This window comes from Alligator mississippiensis, chromosome 7 (assembly GCF_030867095.1).
Source record: "Alligator mississippiensis isolate rAllMis1 chromosome 7, rAllMis1, whole genome shotgun sequence".
Lineage (NCBI taxonomy): Eukaryota > Metazoa > Chordata > Crocodylia > Alligatoridae > Alligator > Alligator mississippiensis.
The window spans coordinates 13,368,303-13,380,168 of NC_081830.1; the positions used below are offsets into that span (position 1 = coordinate 13,368,303).

Below are 11,866 nucleotides of genomic sequence, written 5' to 3' on the forward strand. Positions count from 1 at the left end.
CATTGCCCGGGTAACTGCAGCTCTTCCAAGGAAGTCTGACCTAATGCACCGGTGTACACTGAACAAACCCCTCTTGGTGGGAGGTTTAAACAAGCATACACTACTCTCACTGCTGATTGTGATGAGAATGATTCCCCTGGATTATTATCTAAGGCAGAATACATAGCATTAGCTGCATCTATGGTGGGGGTTCCGGGTCTTGCTGTAAGTAATAGCAGAAATCTTAATGCAGTGGCCTGTGTTTTAGCAAAAGGACTAAATGCTACATCTCGAGCGCTCTCAGCCTTGAATGCTGAACAAAAACAACTAAGAGACGCTGTCTTAGAGAATAGAGCCGCTATTGATTATCTCTTGTTGCGACACAATCTGGGGTGTGAAACCTTAAAAGGAATGTGCAGCTTCAACCTCACTGATAATTCTGTGCTAAATGAAGACAAAATTGGTGCCTTACAACGATTGACACAGACATTGAAAGAAACATCTGGCTTAGACTTTTCCTGGTTAACTTCCTGGTTTCCCAATTTTGGATGGTTGAAACAGTTGTTTTGTATGGTTATTCTGTTTTGTTTTATAGGGATTATGGTTTGTTTCTGTATCCACTGTATACCGGTTTGTATCGCATCTATCTTCAGGCCTAAGGTAAATCAAATGATTTTGCAAACAAAGAAAGCTGAGAATACTAGATTTGTGTTAAGTCAAATTGAATGGAGCAATCATAATTAATAATAATTATGAATGCTCCAGATGAGGGAAATGTAAGGTTTGACCTAGAAACTACTATGCAAAGCCTAAGCAAAAGTGAATGTTATGTGTTGAATGCCCATCTGCAATGGTAAGGAGCAGACAGTCTTAGATAGAAGAAGCTTGAAAACAAAAAAACAGAATCAGAGTTACTGGAACAAAGAGCTCATTATAATACTGAAAATCACACCCCTAGGCGGGGAAGATATAGGCTAATGAAACATATATGTATGTTAATGAGATACATAGCTAAAACACAGGTATAGAGACATGCTCAGTAAAGAACTCCTTGCGTCACTCCTTTATAACCAATTAGCAAACAAAGATGCTTATGAAGATTCAACCTCTTGTATATAAGGGGCTCAATATTGAATATGTGTGTGCTTGTCTTGTGAAATTATTCCGCTTGCACCTTTTATTGCTAGCAATAAATCTTTTTTATACTTTCATCCCTGGTATCTTTATTGGCCTTTGCATACTGGGCACGAACCCAGACTTGAGCTGGGGCCTAACAAGGGAAGGGGTCGGGAAAGAGAATAGCTGGTAAAAAGTGGAGGGTTTACCTGGGGAGTCGGATGTCGGGCAGGTTATAATGTGTCATAAATCCCATGTCTATATTTAGTCCATGATTCAGCCGGCTACAAAAAAAATCATGGACTAAATATAGACACTGGATTTATTTACTAAATTCACTAGATAGAATACTGCATGATCTTCTATTCCCACACTTAACTTATTTAGGCATTTTCAAACTTAATTCCATCTCAACACAGTTTCCTTTTACTCCTTGGTGTGGCTGAGAGAGAAAGAGTACGTGGGGGCAAATGTCACATATAGTGTTAACATAAAAAGGGACTTTCAAGGCTAGATTATTCAGTTTACACACCTAAATGGCACCGGCCTAGCTAAGTAAGTGCCACAGAGCTTGCAATTCTATTTGCGGTGCAATGTAGATACAGAAATCTCCATGTGGGGACTGAGCATGCTCAGCAGTCTGAACTCTGACCAGGCAGCTATGCAGGCACATTCACTTGTTCTTTTACCTGCCCAAAATTGAATGTGGGAAGGAACCGATCACTAGCATGTGTTAGAAGGAAACGTTAAGGAGGACAGCCCCCATGATGTTTTGCCCAATAGCCTGGTGCCTAGGGTACTCACTCAAGAAGTAGGAAATCCAGCTTCTAGCCCCTCATTGTTTCATGCATGAACATGCATAGGCAATTCTATTTTGCCAGAGGCTGAAATAGAATTACAAATTCTGCGCTAGTACCAAAAAGGCACTTATGAAGCTGGGTTACTGCTGCATAGTGAAATAGGATCTAACTTTCAGTGTTAACAGAAAGACTAGAAACTATTATTTCTGGAGAAAGAACACCTTATTTCTAGCCATACTATTACAAATTTCCAGCTGGTCATTGTGACCATTCATGGCCATTAGATCCTTATGTGAATGGACCAAAACTTATTCAATCCCATGGAAACTGTCCTTTACAACTCCTGTCTACTGTTTTCATCCTTAATGTACATTAACAAAGGAAACACTAAGGATACTCAATAGAAGTGGAGAACCTCACGACCACAGTGACAGAATTTGTCCTCCTGGGTCTCACCCAGAGTCCAGAGCTGAAATATCTTTTTTTCCTGGTCTTTTTCCTAGTCTACCTCATGACCTGGCTCAGCAACCTGACCATCATCATTGTGGTGATCACCAACAGCCATCTCCACGTTCCACTGTACTTCTTTCTGGCCAACTTGGCCTTTGCAAACATCAGTGACTCTTCAATCATGGCAGCCAAGTTGTTGTGGGACCTTGCTTCTCACACCAGAACCATATCCTGCAACTGGTGCATCATTCAGATATTTTTATTTCATTTTAGTGAAGGTGCTGGCATCTTCCTCCTGGTGGTGATGGCAGTTGATCGGTTTGTGGCCATTCATAAACCACTGCATTACTTGACAATCATGAATCAGGATGTGTGCACAGGACTGGTGATAGGGTCATGGATGGGAGGATTTACTCACTCGTTTGTTCAGACTGCACTGATCATCCAGCTTCCATTCTGTGGACCCAATATCCTGGACAATTTCTACTGTGATGTCCCACAGGTCATCAAACTGGTCTGTGCTAATACCGACCTAGCTGAGCTGCTGATGGTCTCCAACAGTGGACTGCTCCTTTCATGCATCTTTTTGATCTTGCTCATATCTTATAGTATCATCTTAGTCAAAATCAGGAAACACGTCACAGATGGACAGCACAAAGCTCTGTCTACCTGTGCTGCCCAGATCAGAGTCATGAGCTTAATATTTATGCCAGGAATCTTCATCTATGACCGACCCCTCAAGAAGTTATTAGGAGACAAGATAGTTTCTGATATAGATTCATAGATGCTAGGGTTGGAAGGGACCTCAATAGATCATCGAGTCTGACCCCCTGCATATGCAGGAAAGAGTGCTGGGTTTAGATGACCCCAGCTAGATGCTTATCTAACCTCCTCTTGAAGACCCCCAGGGTAGAGGAGAGCACCACCTCCCTTGGGAGCCCATTCCAGACCTTGGCCACTCGAACTGTGAAGAAGTTCTTCCTAATGTCTAGTCTAAATCTGCTCTGTGCTAGCTTGTGGCCATTATTTCTTGTAACCCCCGGGGGCGCCTTGGTGAATAAAGACTCACCAATTCCCTTCTGTGCCCCCGTGATGAACTTATAGGAAGCCACAAGGTCGCCTCTCAACCTTCTCTTGCGGAGGCTAAAAAGGTCCAGGTGCCCCAGTCTCTCCTCGTAGGGCTTGGTCTGCAAGCCCTTAACCATACGAGTGGCCCTTCTCTGGACCCTCTCCAGGTTATCCGCATCCCTCTTGAAGTGCGGCACCCAGAATTGCACGCAGTACTCCAACTGCGGTCTGACCAACGCCTGACAGAGGGGAAGTATCACCTCTTTGACTGAAAACTTCAGTCTACTGTTTTCATCATTAGTGTTTCCTTTGTTAATATACATTAAGGATACCCAATGGAAGTGGAGAACCTCATGACCACAGTGACGGAATTTGTCCTCTTGGGTCTCACCCAGAGTCCAGAGCTGAAATGTCTTCTTTTCCTGGTCTTCTTAGTCTATCTCATGACCTGGCTCAGCAACCTGACCATCATCATTGTGGTGATCACCAACAGTCATCTCCACGTTCCACTGTACTTCTTTCTGACCAACTTGGTCTTCACAGACATCAGTGACTCTTCAATCATGGCAGCCAAGTTGTCGTGGGACCTTGCTTCTCACACCAGAACCATATCCTTCAGCTGGTGCATCATCCAGATATTCTTATTTCATTTTAGTGAAGGTGCTGGCATCTTCCTCCTGGTGGTGATGGCAGTTGATCGGTATGTGGCCATTCATAAACCACTGCGTTACTTGACAATCATGAATCAGGATGTGTGCACAGGACTGGTGATAGGGTCATGGATGGGAGGATTTACTCACTCCATTGTTCAGACTGCACTGATCATCCAGCTTCCAGAGTCGGCAGTGTGACGAAGTCATCAGAAAAGCTAATGGCACTTTATCGTGTATCAGCAGATGCATGACGAATAGATCCAAGAAGGTGATACTTCCCCTCTATCGGGCGCTGGTCAGACCGCAGTTGGAGTACTGCGTGCAATTCTGGGCACCGCACTTCAAGAGGGACGTGGATAACCTGGAGAGGGTCCAGAGAAGGGCCACTCGTATGCTTAAGGGCTTCCATGCCAAGCCCTACATGGAGAAACTAGAGAACCTGGACCTTTTTAGCCTCCGCAAGAGAAGGTTGAGAGGTGACCTTGTGGCTGCCTATAAGTTCATCACGGGGGCACAGAAGGGAATTGGTGAGGCTTTATTCACCAAGGCGCCCCCGAGGGTTACAAGAAATATTGGCCATAAACTAGCAGAGAGCAGATTTAGACTGGACATTAGGAAGAACTTCTTCACAATTTGAGTGGCCAAAGTCTGGAATGGGCTCCGAAGGGAGGTGGTGCTCTCCCCTACCCTGGGGGTCTTCAAGAGGAGGTTAGATAAGCATCTAGCTGGGGTCATCTGAACCCAGCATTCTTTCCTGCCTATGCAAGGGGTCGGACTCGATGATCTATTGAGGTCTTTTCCGACCCTAACATCTACGAATCTATGAACAGTAAACCAAACCAAGATCAAGAACCAAATCTGCATGGAAAATTAAAAACTAAAACCTAGAAACAAGTCAAAGATAGGATCAAGAACCAGAACAAGCATGGATGTTGTTAGGACAAAAGCTGCTCAGAAACTGAAGATTAGGACAATGATTAAGGAGACTCAGGTATTGGAGAGGTTTCTTAAAAGCAGCCCCATAACCAATCAGAGGGGGTCAGCTGACTGTGATTAGTAGTAACTGGGTCAACTGCACTGTAAAAAGGCTGCAGGAGAGAAGCCTCTGTAAGCTTTACAGAGGTGACTCAGACTGCAGGGCAGGATCCTTACATGAGTGACCTACCTTTCAGAAGCAGTAGCTTTATTGATCTCATCAAGTAAACCTTGGGAGGATTTTCAGCATTAGTGTTACTGGGAGCGTATTAAATAAGAGGAAGAATAGGGAAAGATGTCCAAGGCTTTACTCTTTGAAATTTGGCCCACTTTCCTTGTCTCTTACAAAAAAACCATGAACAGGTCTGAGATGGGACTGGCTAAGGATATATTTTTAACAGTCAGAGGCGCCTACTTTTGCAGTTACAGCCCAGGCTGGTGATATGAAGTAATGAGTCTTTAAACATAAATTGTGCAGTGTTCTGCTAGAGATGCACTGTTGATTCATGAGTGTGGAGGAAGATACTGTGGGATCCTCTTGATGATGCAGGAGAGATTTGGTTAGGTAGATGATGCTTAGTGCTACAAAATGTTTCCCTTTCTAAAAGGCTTTCCAGATATTGGTTGTGGTTTTCAGAGGACCCTGGAGCTGTTAGCTCCCCACCTCCATTCCAAGTCAGTGCAAACCTGTTCTCCAAGTCATTTAGGGTGTTTCAAAAAGCCTAATTGGTCTCCTCCATACTCTAACACCTGACTGATTTTAATCATTGCTTCTAGTACAGGAAGCTTGCTTCCCAGGTCTCTGAAGGAGCTACAGACACATAGTGTTGGATTGATCTCAGTTTAACATTTAAAAGTATGTCAAAGTGCAGAGATGATTAGGATTTTATGAGCTGAGAAAACTCATCTATGAAGACTTTGGATGCCACAGGAATGCAAACTTGCACTCTGCTATCCAAGTTAGCCCTTAACTCTCTAAGGACTAAGGTTGCAAAGCTACATAGGTTTGCAATGGTTGGACTGAGAAAGAAAGGATAACTCAAAGCAGCTGTAATTGCCCTGATTACTTGATTCCTTTTAATGGCTAGCTTTTTCTCTCTCCTTCTCTCTGCACTTGGCTTCCCGTCCACTGAACAAATCCAAACTAGAAACAAAACTGGGACTGCTTTCTAAGACCAGAGGATCCCACCTAGGTTTATATCTTGCTGCTTGCACACCCCATGTCTATCTGCTTGCACAACCTTTATCTGTGTGAATGCATCCCCCTTAGCTAATCATATGAAGAATGTCAATCAAGCCAGACATTGTAAAAGCTCACTAGAGGATTTCATTAGGAAGGGTTTGCTGAAGGAAAAACTCTAAAATGTAATGGCCTTTGATGTGCAGATGTAAGACTAAAAAATCTAGCAGCCTTTCCTGAAGAAAATCCAACCTTGAACCAAAGACATCAGTTGCTGGGAATCTACCCTTTACCTTGATAGTGTATTTCAGTGCTCAATCATCCTCTTAAAACACATATGCCTTATTTTTAATTTGAGTTTGTCTGAGTTTAACTTCAGTTTTCAGCCATAGTTCTTCTAGATGGCTTTTTCTCACTATGTTAACATTGCCTCCCACTGATGGTGTTCAAATTCTGGTATCAAGCCTCTTCTCAGTCTTATAAATGAAAGTGATTTTTCTCTCAAATGCAAATTTCCAGATAATTCTTATACCTGCTTTTCTATGCACTCTCTAATTTTTCAGTACCCTGCAAACAGCTAGCACTCACACACCCTTTAGATGTTTTCAAAATCTGATCTACCTTTAATAACCTTTTTCTACTTGCAAATACAGCTAAGGATGTTAATTGATTCCAACGTCCCTGTTTAAAAAGATAGCTTCTTGCTCAGCTCACCCATTCTCCATGTTGTATTCAGAGTGTAATTTTTTTCTACACTGAATGATATTTTTTTCTCATTTTTTTTCTCATTTTTTAAGCATGCAGGAATAGGAGCTGGCATTACTCCATTTGCCATGTATGCATATATGCAATGAAAATAATTGTTCGTTCTTTTCCAGTCACTCAGATTGGTCCAAATAGTTTGCATGAGGGTCACTGGGGGCTGCAGTGGGAAGTACATAAATCTGCAAAAGGGTCACTGAGAGCAGAGATGGCCATGCATATTCCTGCCCTGGAGTCACCACTGCAGAGAATGAAGGCAAGATGTTTGCCCGTAGAAAACAAGGTAGATTGTGTGGGGATGAGACTTTGTCCTCAGTACTGACTTTGTGAGTCTATAAGCAGGAAACTTTGTTGCTGGCAATGATGAAAAAGAGAAGGAGACACAGCAATCTTGGATCTCAGTCTGAACTCACTCTCTGGGTTTGGACTAGCACAAAGGACTGACAATGTATTTTCATCAGTCACATTTAAAGGATTTTAACATAGACTTCAGAAACTATCCTGCACTCAGTTCAGGCAGGGTTTCAAAAGCAGCCTCAGAGTTAAGTGATAGGTCATTTAGTCAACCAAGTATTGAAAGCCTTGCATTTGAAAGCTTTTTTCCAATTACATAATTGATCCAATAAAAGATACCAGCCTAAGAAATCCTTGCCTTTCGAACAAACTTTAAAGCAGTCGCTCCAAATGGAAATTTCAGAAGTGCCGAAGAGAATTAGAAAGACAAGTTCTTTCAGCTCTCAGTGAGACTTGATCACCTAGCATCCACATGGTTTCAAAAATCCTACCATCATCTTCTGTATTACTGGTGACCAGCCAGACTAGATAATTATGTTGGTAAGAGGTTTGGATATGGGATGGATAGACAGACCGACACAAAGACCACGTAGATAAATTGGCATGAAACCAGCCATACTAAGTCGACAGCTACAAATTGTTTCTACCCAAATGTAACCTAGTTTTAGAGTCCAGGTAGCTTTCCCCCCCACAAGTGCCCTGTCAATTAAAGCTTGAACATGATTTCATTCAAAGCACTAAAAATGATCCCATTGCTGTTATTTCTGGGCTTTTTGGTAACCTTAGGAAGAGATGTGCTCCAACTCAGATGTGTGCCCCACATTTCACTCTGATGTAATATAGTTTCATGTTCTATTCATTTTCAATGTTAAATGATTGAAAAATTGACTGGCTATGTGTGTGGGCAATTGATTAACAATTGCTCCCAAGCAGAGCCAAAGCATGCTATTCCACATCAGCAACTGCCATACAAAACCCGGACGTCCTAATTGCTTTTCTCTCCTGCTGTTATCCCACAGGCAGATTTGTCTTCCAGTGTCTATAGCAACCCGAGTTCTGTGCGTCTTCTAGAGAGACCATTAAAATGGGGACTATTTCAACGTGTTTCATATATCCCATCTTGCAATATCAGGCAGCTCTTCACCAAAACCCATTTAGCAAACCATTTCTCTTCAGATTGGAAGAGGAAGATGTTCTTAAAGTTTCTAGTTTAGTTGCTTCAGACAGAATTTCAAACCTCCAAAGTGGCAATGTTTTTGATCCAGCCAGGAAAACCTCAAAGGGATTTTAGAGAAACTTTAATCTTAGTACCTATGCTACTTCTGGAGTTAAAAATTAGATAAGTGGAAAGTTTGGGGGTCTATCTGATTTTGAGAACTAGATCTAATTTTCCTGTTGGGTAGGAAACAAATATGGCTGAAATTTGACCTTGTTGTAATATTTTTAACGCTGTTGGAGGCACCTGGTTCTACAGTCACAGACATAGCAGTCTTGGAAATGCTGGGATGACCAATGTATTAATCATACAATGCGATCCTGAGGCTATGCTAGTTTATTGAGACGGAGACAGATTTTCAGAGACCCGGCTGCAAGAAAAGAGAAATCAGGTTATAGATATAATATTGAGTATTTCAGGAACGACTTGCATGCTATGTCTCCTTATAGGGGCACCCAGATCTCCCACACATTTCAAAGGGAAGCTCTTAATTACTGTCAGAGGCAGATCTTCAGTTCTCTAGGAGGGACGTTTCCCTCCAGTGAAGCCAATGGAGACTTTTACCTTGTGCAATTACATGTAGGCAAGGAATGTCATTCCTAGCTGCATCACCAACTGCCTACATTTGCAGACACGGCACAGATAGTAGAGTATTCATTGCCTGGGTAAAAAGCCAGGGCAGGCACTTGAACCCCTGATGGATCCATAGTGGCCTTAGAAGTCTGAAAACATCAACCGTAAACCATGACTATTGGGACCTGTACACAGAAACAAAGGAAGGACGTATGGGAGAGGAAAGTCTCTCATGTTTTGCCCTCAGTCACTAAGTAGTCACCAGCAAAGTAGAAAGATGCAAGTTTTAGGCCCCCTTGCCCAGAGTTGGTTGAACTTGGTTGGTAGGTCTCATTGACGGCCCAGCAAAGTACTTGACCCATCACATCACGGGTCAGTAACCACCCAGGGGCTTCTCTAGCACTTTCGTGAGGCTGGTCTCTGAACAGATAATAGTGGAAGGTTTGTAAGAAATATGTGGGGCCAGGAGAAAGGTGGAGGGCATGTGACTGAGTGGATGAAGAAATAGCCACTCGGATGACTGGAAAAAACTAGAACGTTGTTCTTGATGTATACAAACCATGTAAGAAGGCTTTGAGATACTGACCTCATGTATTACAGTTATTCCAATGATTATTGTTAGCGATATTGATATTATCATCGTGATAGTTATTATATCTTAACCTGAAAGGTTTTGCAAAGTGTGAAACACTGGAACTATTCAACAAATGAAGGCTCTGATTTCCTTCCTGAGAACAGGACTGTCCACAGTAACCTCTGAATGGCATGTTTTATTTTGGCACTCCTCAGTGTGTAGATCACCAGGTTCACTGTGGGGATGGCCACCGTGTAGAGCGCAGAGATTGCCTTACCCGCTGTGGCTTTCTGGAAGGGTCTATCATAAAATCAACATACCAGGTCCAAAATGCAAGCACACCAATGTAATCTGTGCAGTACATGTGGAAAGACTTTGTGGTTCCCTTCCATAACATGCTTTCTTATGTTGCCCAAGATGATAGTATAGGAAATAAGTAATGCAAAGAAGGCCTCAGAGATTACAGACCTATTGTTGGAGATGATCGGCAAGTCTGTCACGTTGGTTTCTGTGCAAGGAAGTTTCATGACCCGTGGAACATCACAGTAGAAATTATTCAGTAGAGTGGGTCCACAAAAGGGCGACTGAAAGATCAGTGCGATTTGGACACTAGAATGGACAAAGCCACCCAACCATGCCCCAGTCACTAGCCCTATGCAACCCCCGGTTCATGATGGTCAAGTGCCATAATGGTTTATAGATGGCCACATACCAGTCACCTTCCTGAGGAGGAAGACTGAGGTACCTCCTGAGAAGTGGAAGAAAAATATCTATATCAAGCCCCTGTGAAATGAGATGGTTTTGTGTGAGGACAGGAGGTCCCTCAGCATCATGGGGACAGTCACTGAGGACTTGAAGAGGTCCAGGAAGGCCAACTTGGTGAGCAAGAGTCACATGGGCATATGGAGGTGGCAGGTGCAAATGACTATAGAGCTGATAGTGAGGTTACCAAACCAGGTAGCAATGTAGACTATGAGGAAGGCCGGGAAGAGGAAGCACAGCAGTTCAGGGCTCTGACAGACGCCCATAAAGACAAATCCTTTCACTGTGTTAGTGAAGTTCTCCCATTCAGGCTGTGTTCTTAAAGTAGACCTGTAGGAAGGACATTAAATGAGGAGAAAGATGTACTTTTACACTTGTATTCTCAAAATATTGCTAATCTGTCACGTTCCCTTAGCAAAGGCTTTTCTTTTGAAATTCTCCTCTTCACATTTGTTTCCACCTCAGAAAACAGCCATCAGCCTAAAACCAAATGCTGATACAGATCACAGGAAAACGACTTCTTCCTTGGGACAGCAAAATGTGGACTGTGATGGGGTTACTGTCCCCTTTCTCTGAAGCCTATGGTGTTACTGCTATATGATCATGAGACAAAGCATTGCAGGATGCTTTCTGTATTATGCTGTAAAGACAGTAAGGTGATGATACATTGTCATTTTCTGCACCTATCAGGTCAGGCACCTAAACACAACATTTAGATCCTAGATGACCTATCGAGGTCCTTCTTAGCCCTATTTTTCTATGATTGTATGAAATCACAGCTCAGATGGTGCTTAAATGTGTAGGTTCTGAACTTCCCTCGGTGTCTAAAGGTGCTATTACAGGTTCACTGTAACACATTTAAATCAATTAAATTGAACACGCTGTCATGAAGTTAGAACAGTTTCAGAGCAGTCACCAGTTATGAGTTTCACAGACCTGCCCAACGGTGACTTGGTACTAGAGGGCCTGGTAAGCGAGGGCATGGACAAGTCTACCGCTCCTCTGGGGTGGGAGAGGAGTGGGGCCGAGTGTCATGGAGCTCAGATGCAGAGAAAACACCACGTGGCTTCTTTCACTCCACAGCCAGCAAGATGCAACTGGAGCTGTTGATGAGAAGGGAAAAGTCTTGAAAAATATGTTTGAAGTGGATGTGAAAGAGGAAGGAATGGAAAAAAAATACTAACAATTAAAAAGGACCAACAGCTTGCATGCGTTTCTCTTGATTTCAACCGGTCAGAGGATTTCGTCCAGCAGTGACCAGCGTCTGGCTAGTGCGGCTGCCCTGCTGAGCCAACCAACTTGGCAGAAGTAAATGATGTCATCGTGGTCTGATCCTATCTCACAAGAAATGCTTGGGACTGTCTATGATTAAGCCCCTTTGACCTTATGAAAGTGAGTGTAGAAACAACCTTTTCCATCACACGTTTCATCCCCAGGGCCTTTGCACACAGTTGTTCCTGGTGA

General features: G+C 43.0%; 1 protein-coding gene across 1 annotated transcript; it reads left to right on the forward strand.

The window, feature by feature from the left end:
• Positions 1–2,406: 2,406 nt before the first annotated feature.
• Positions 2,407–3,129, forward strand: LOC132251756 (olfactory receptor 4D5-like). Its single transcript, XM_059731689.1, has one exon. The coding sequence runs from the start codon at positions 2,407–2,409 to the stop codon at positions 3,127–3,129; it is 723 nt and encodes a 240-aa protein (XP_059587672.1).
• The last annotated feature ends 8,737 nt before the right edge of the window (positions 3,130–11,866 follow it).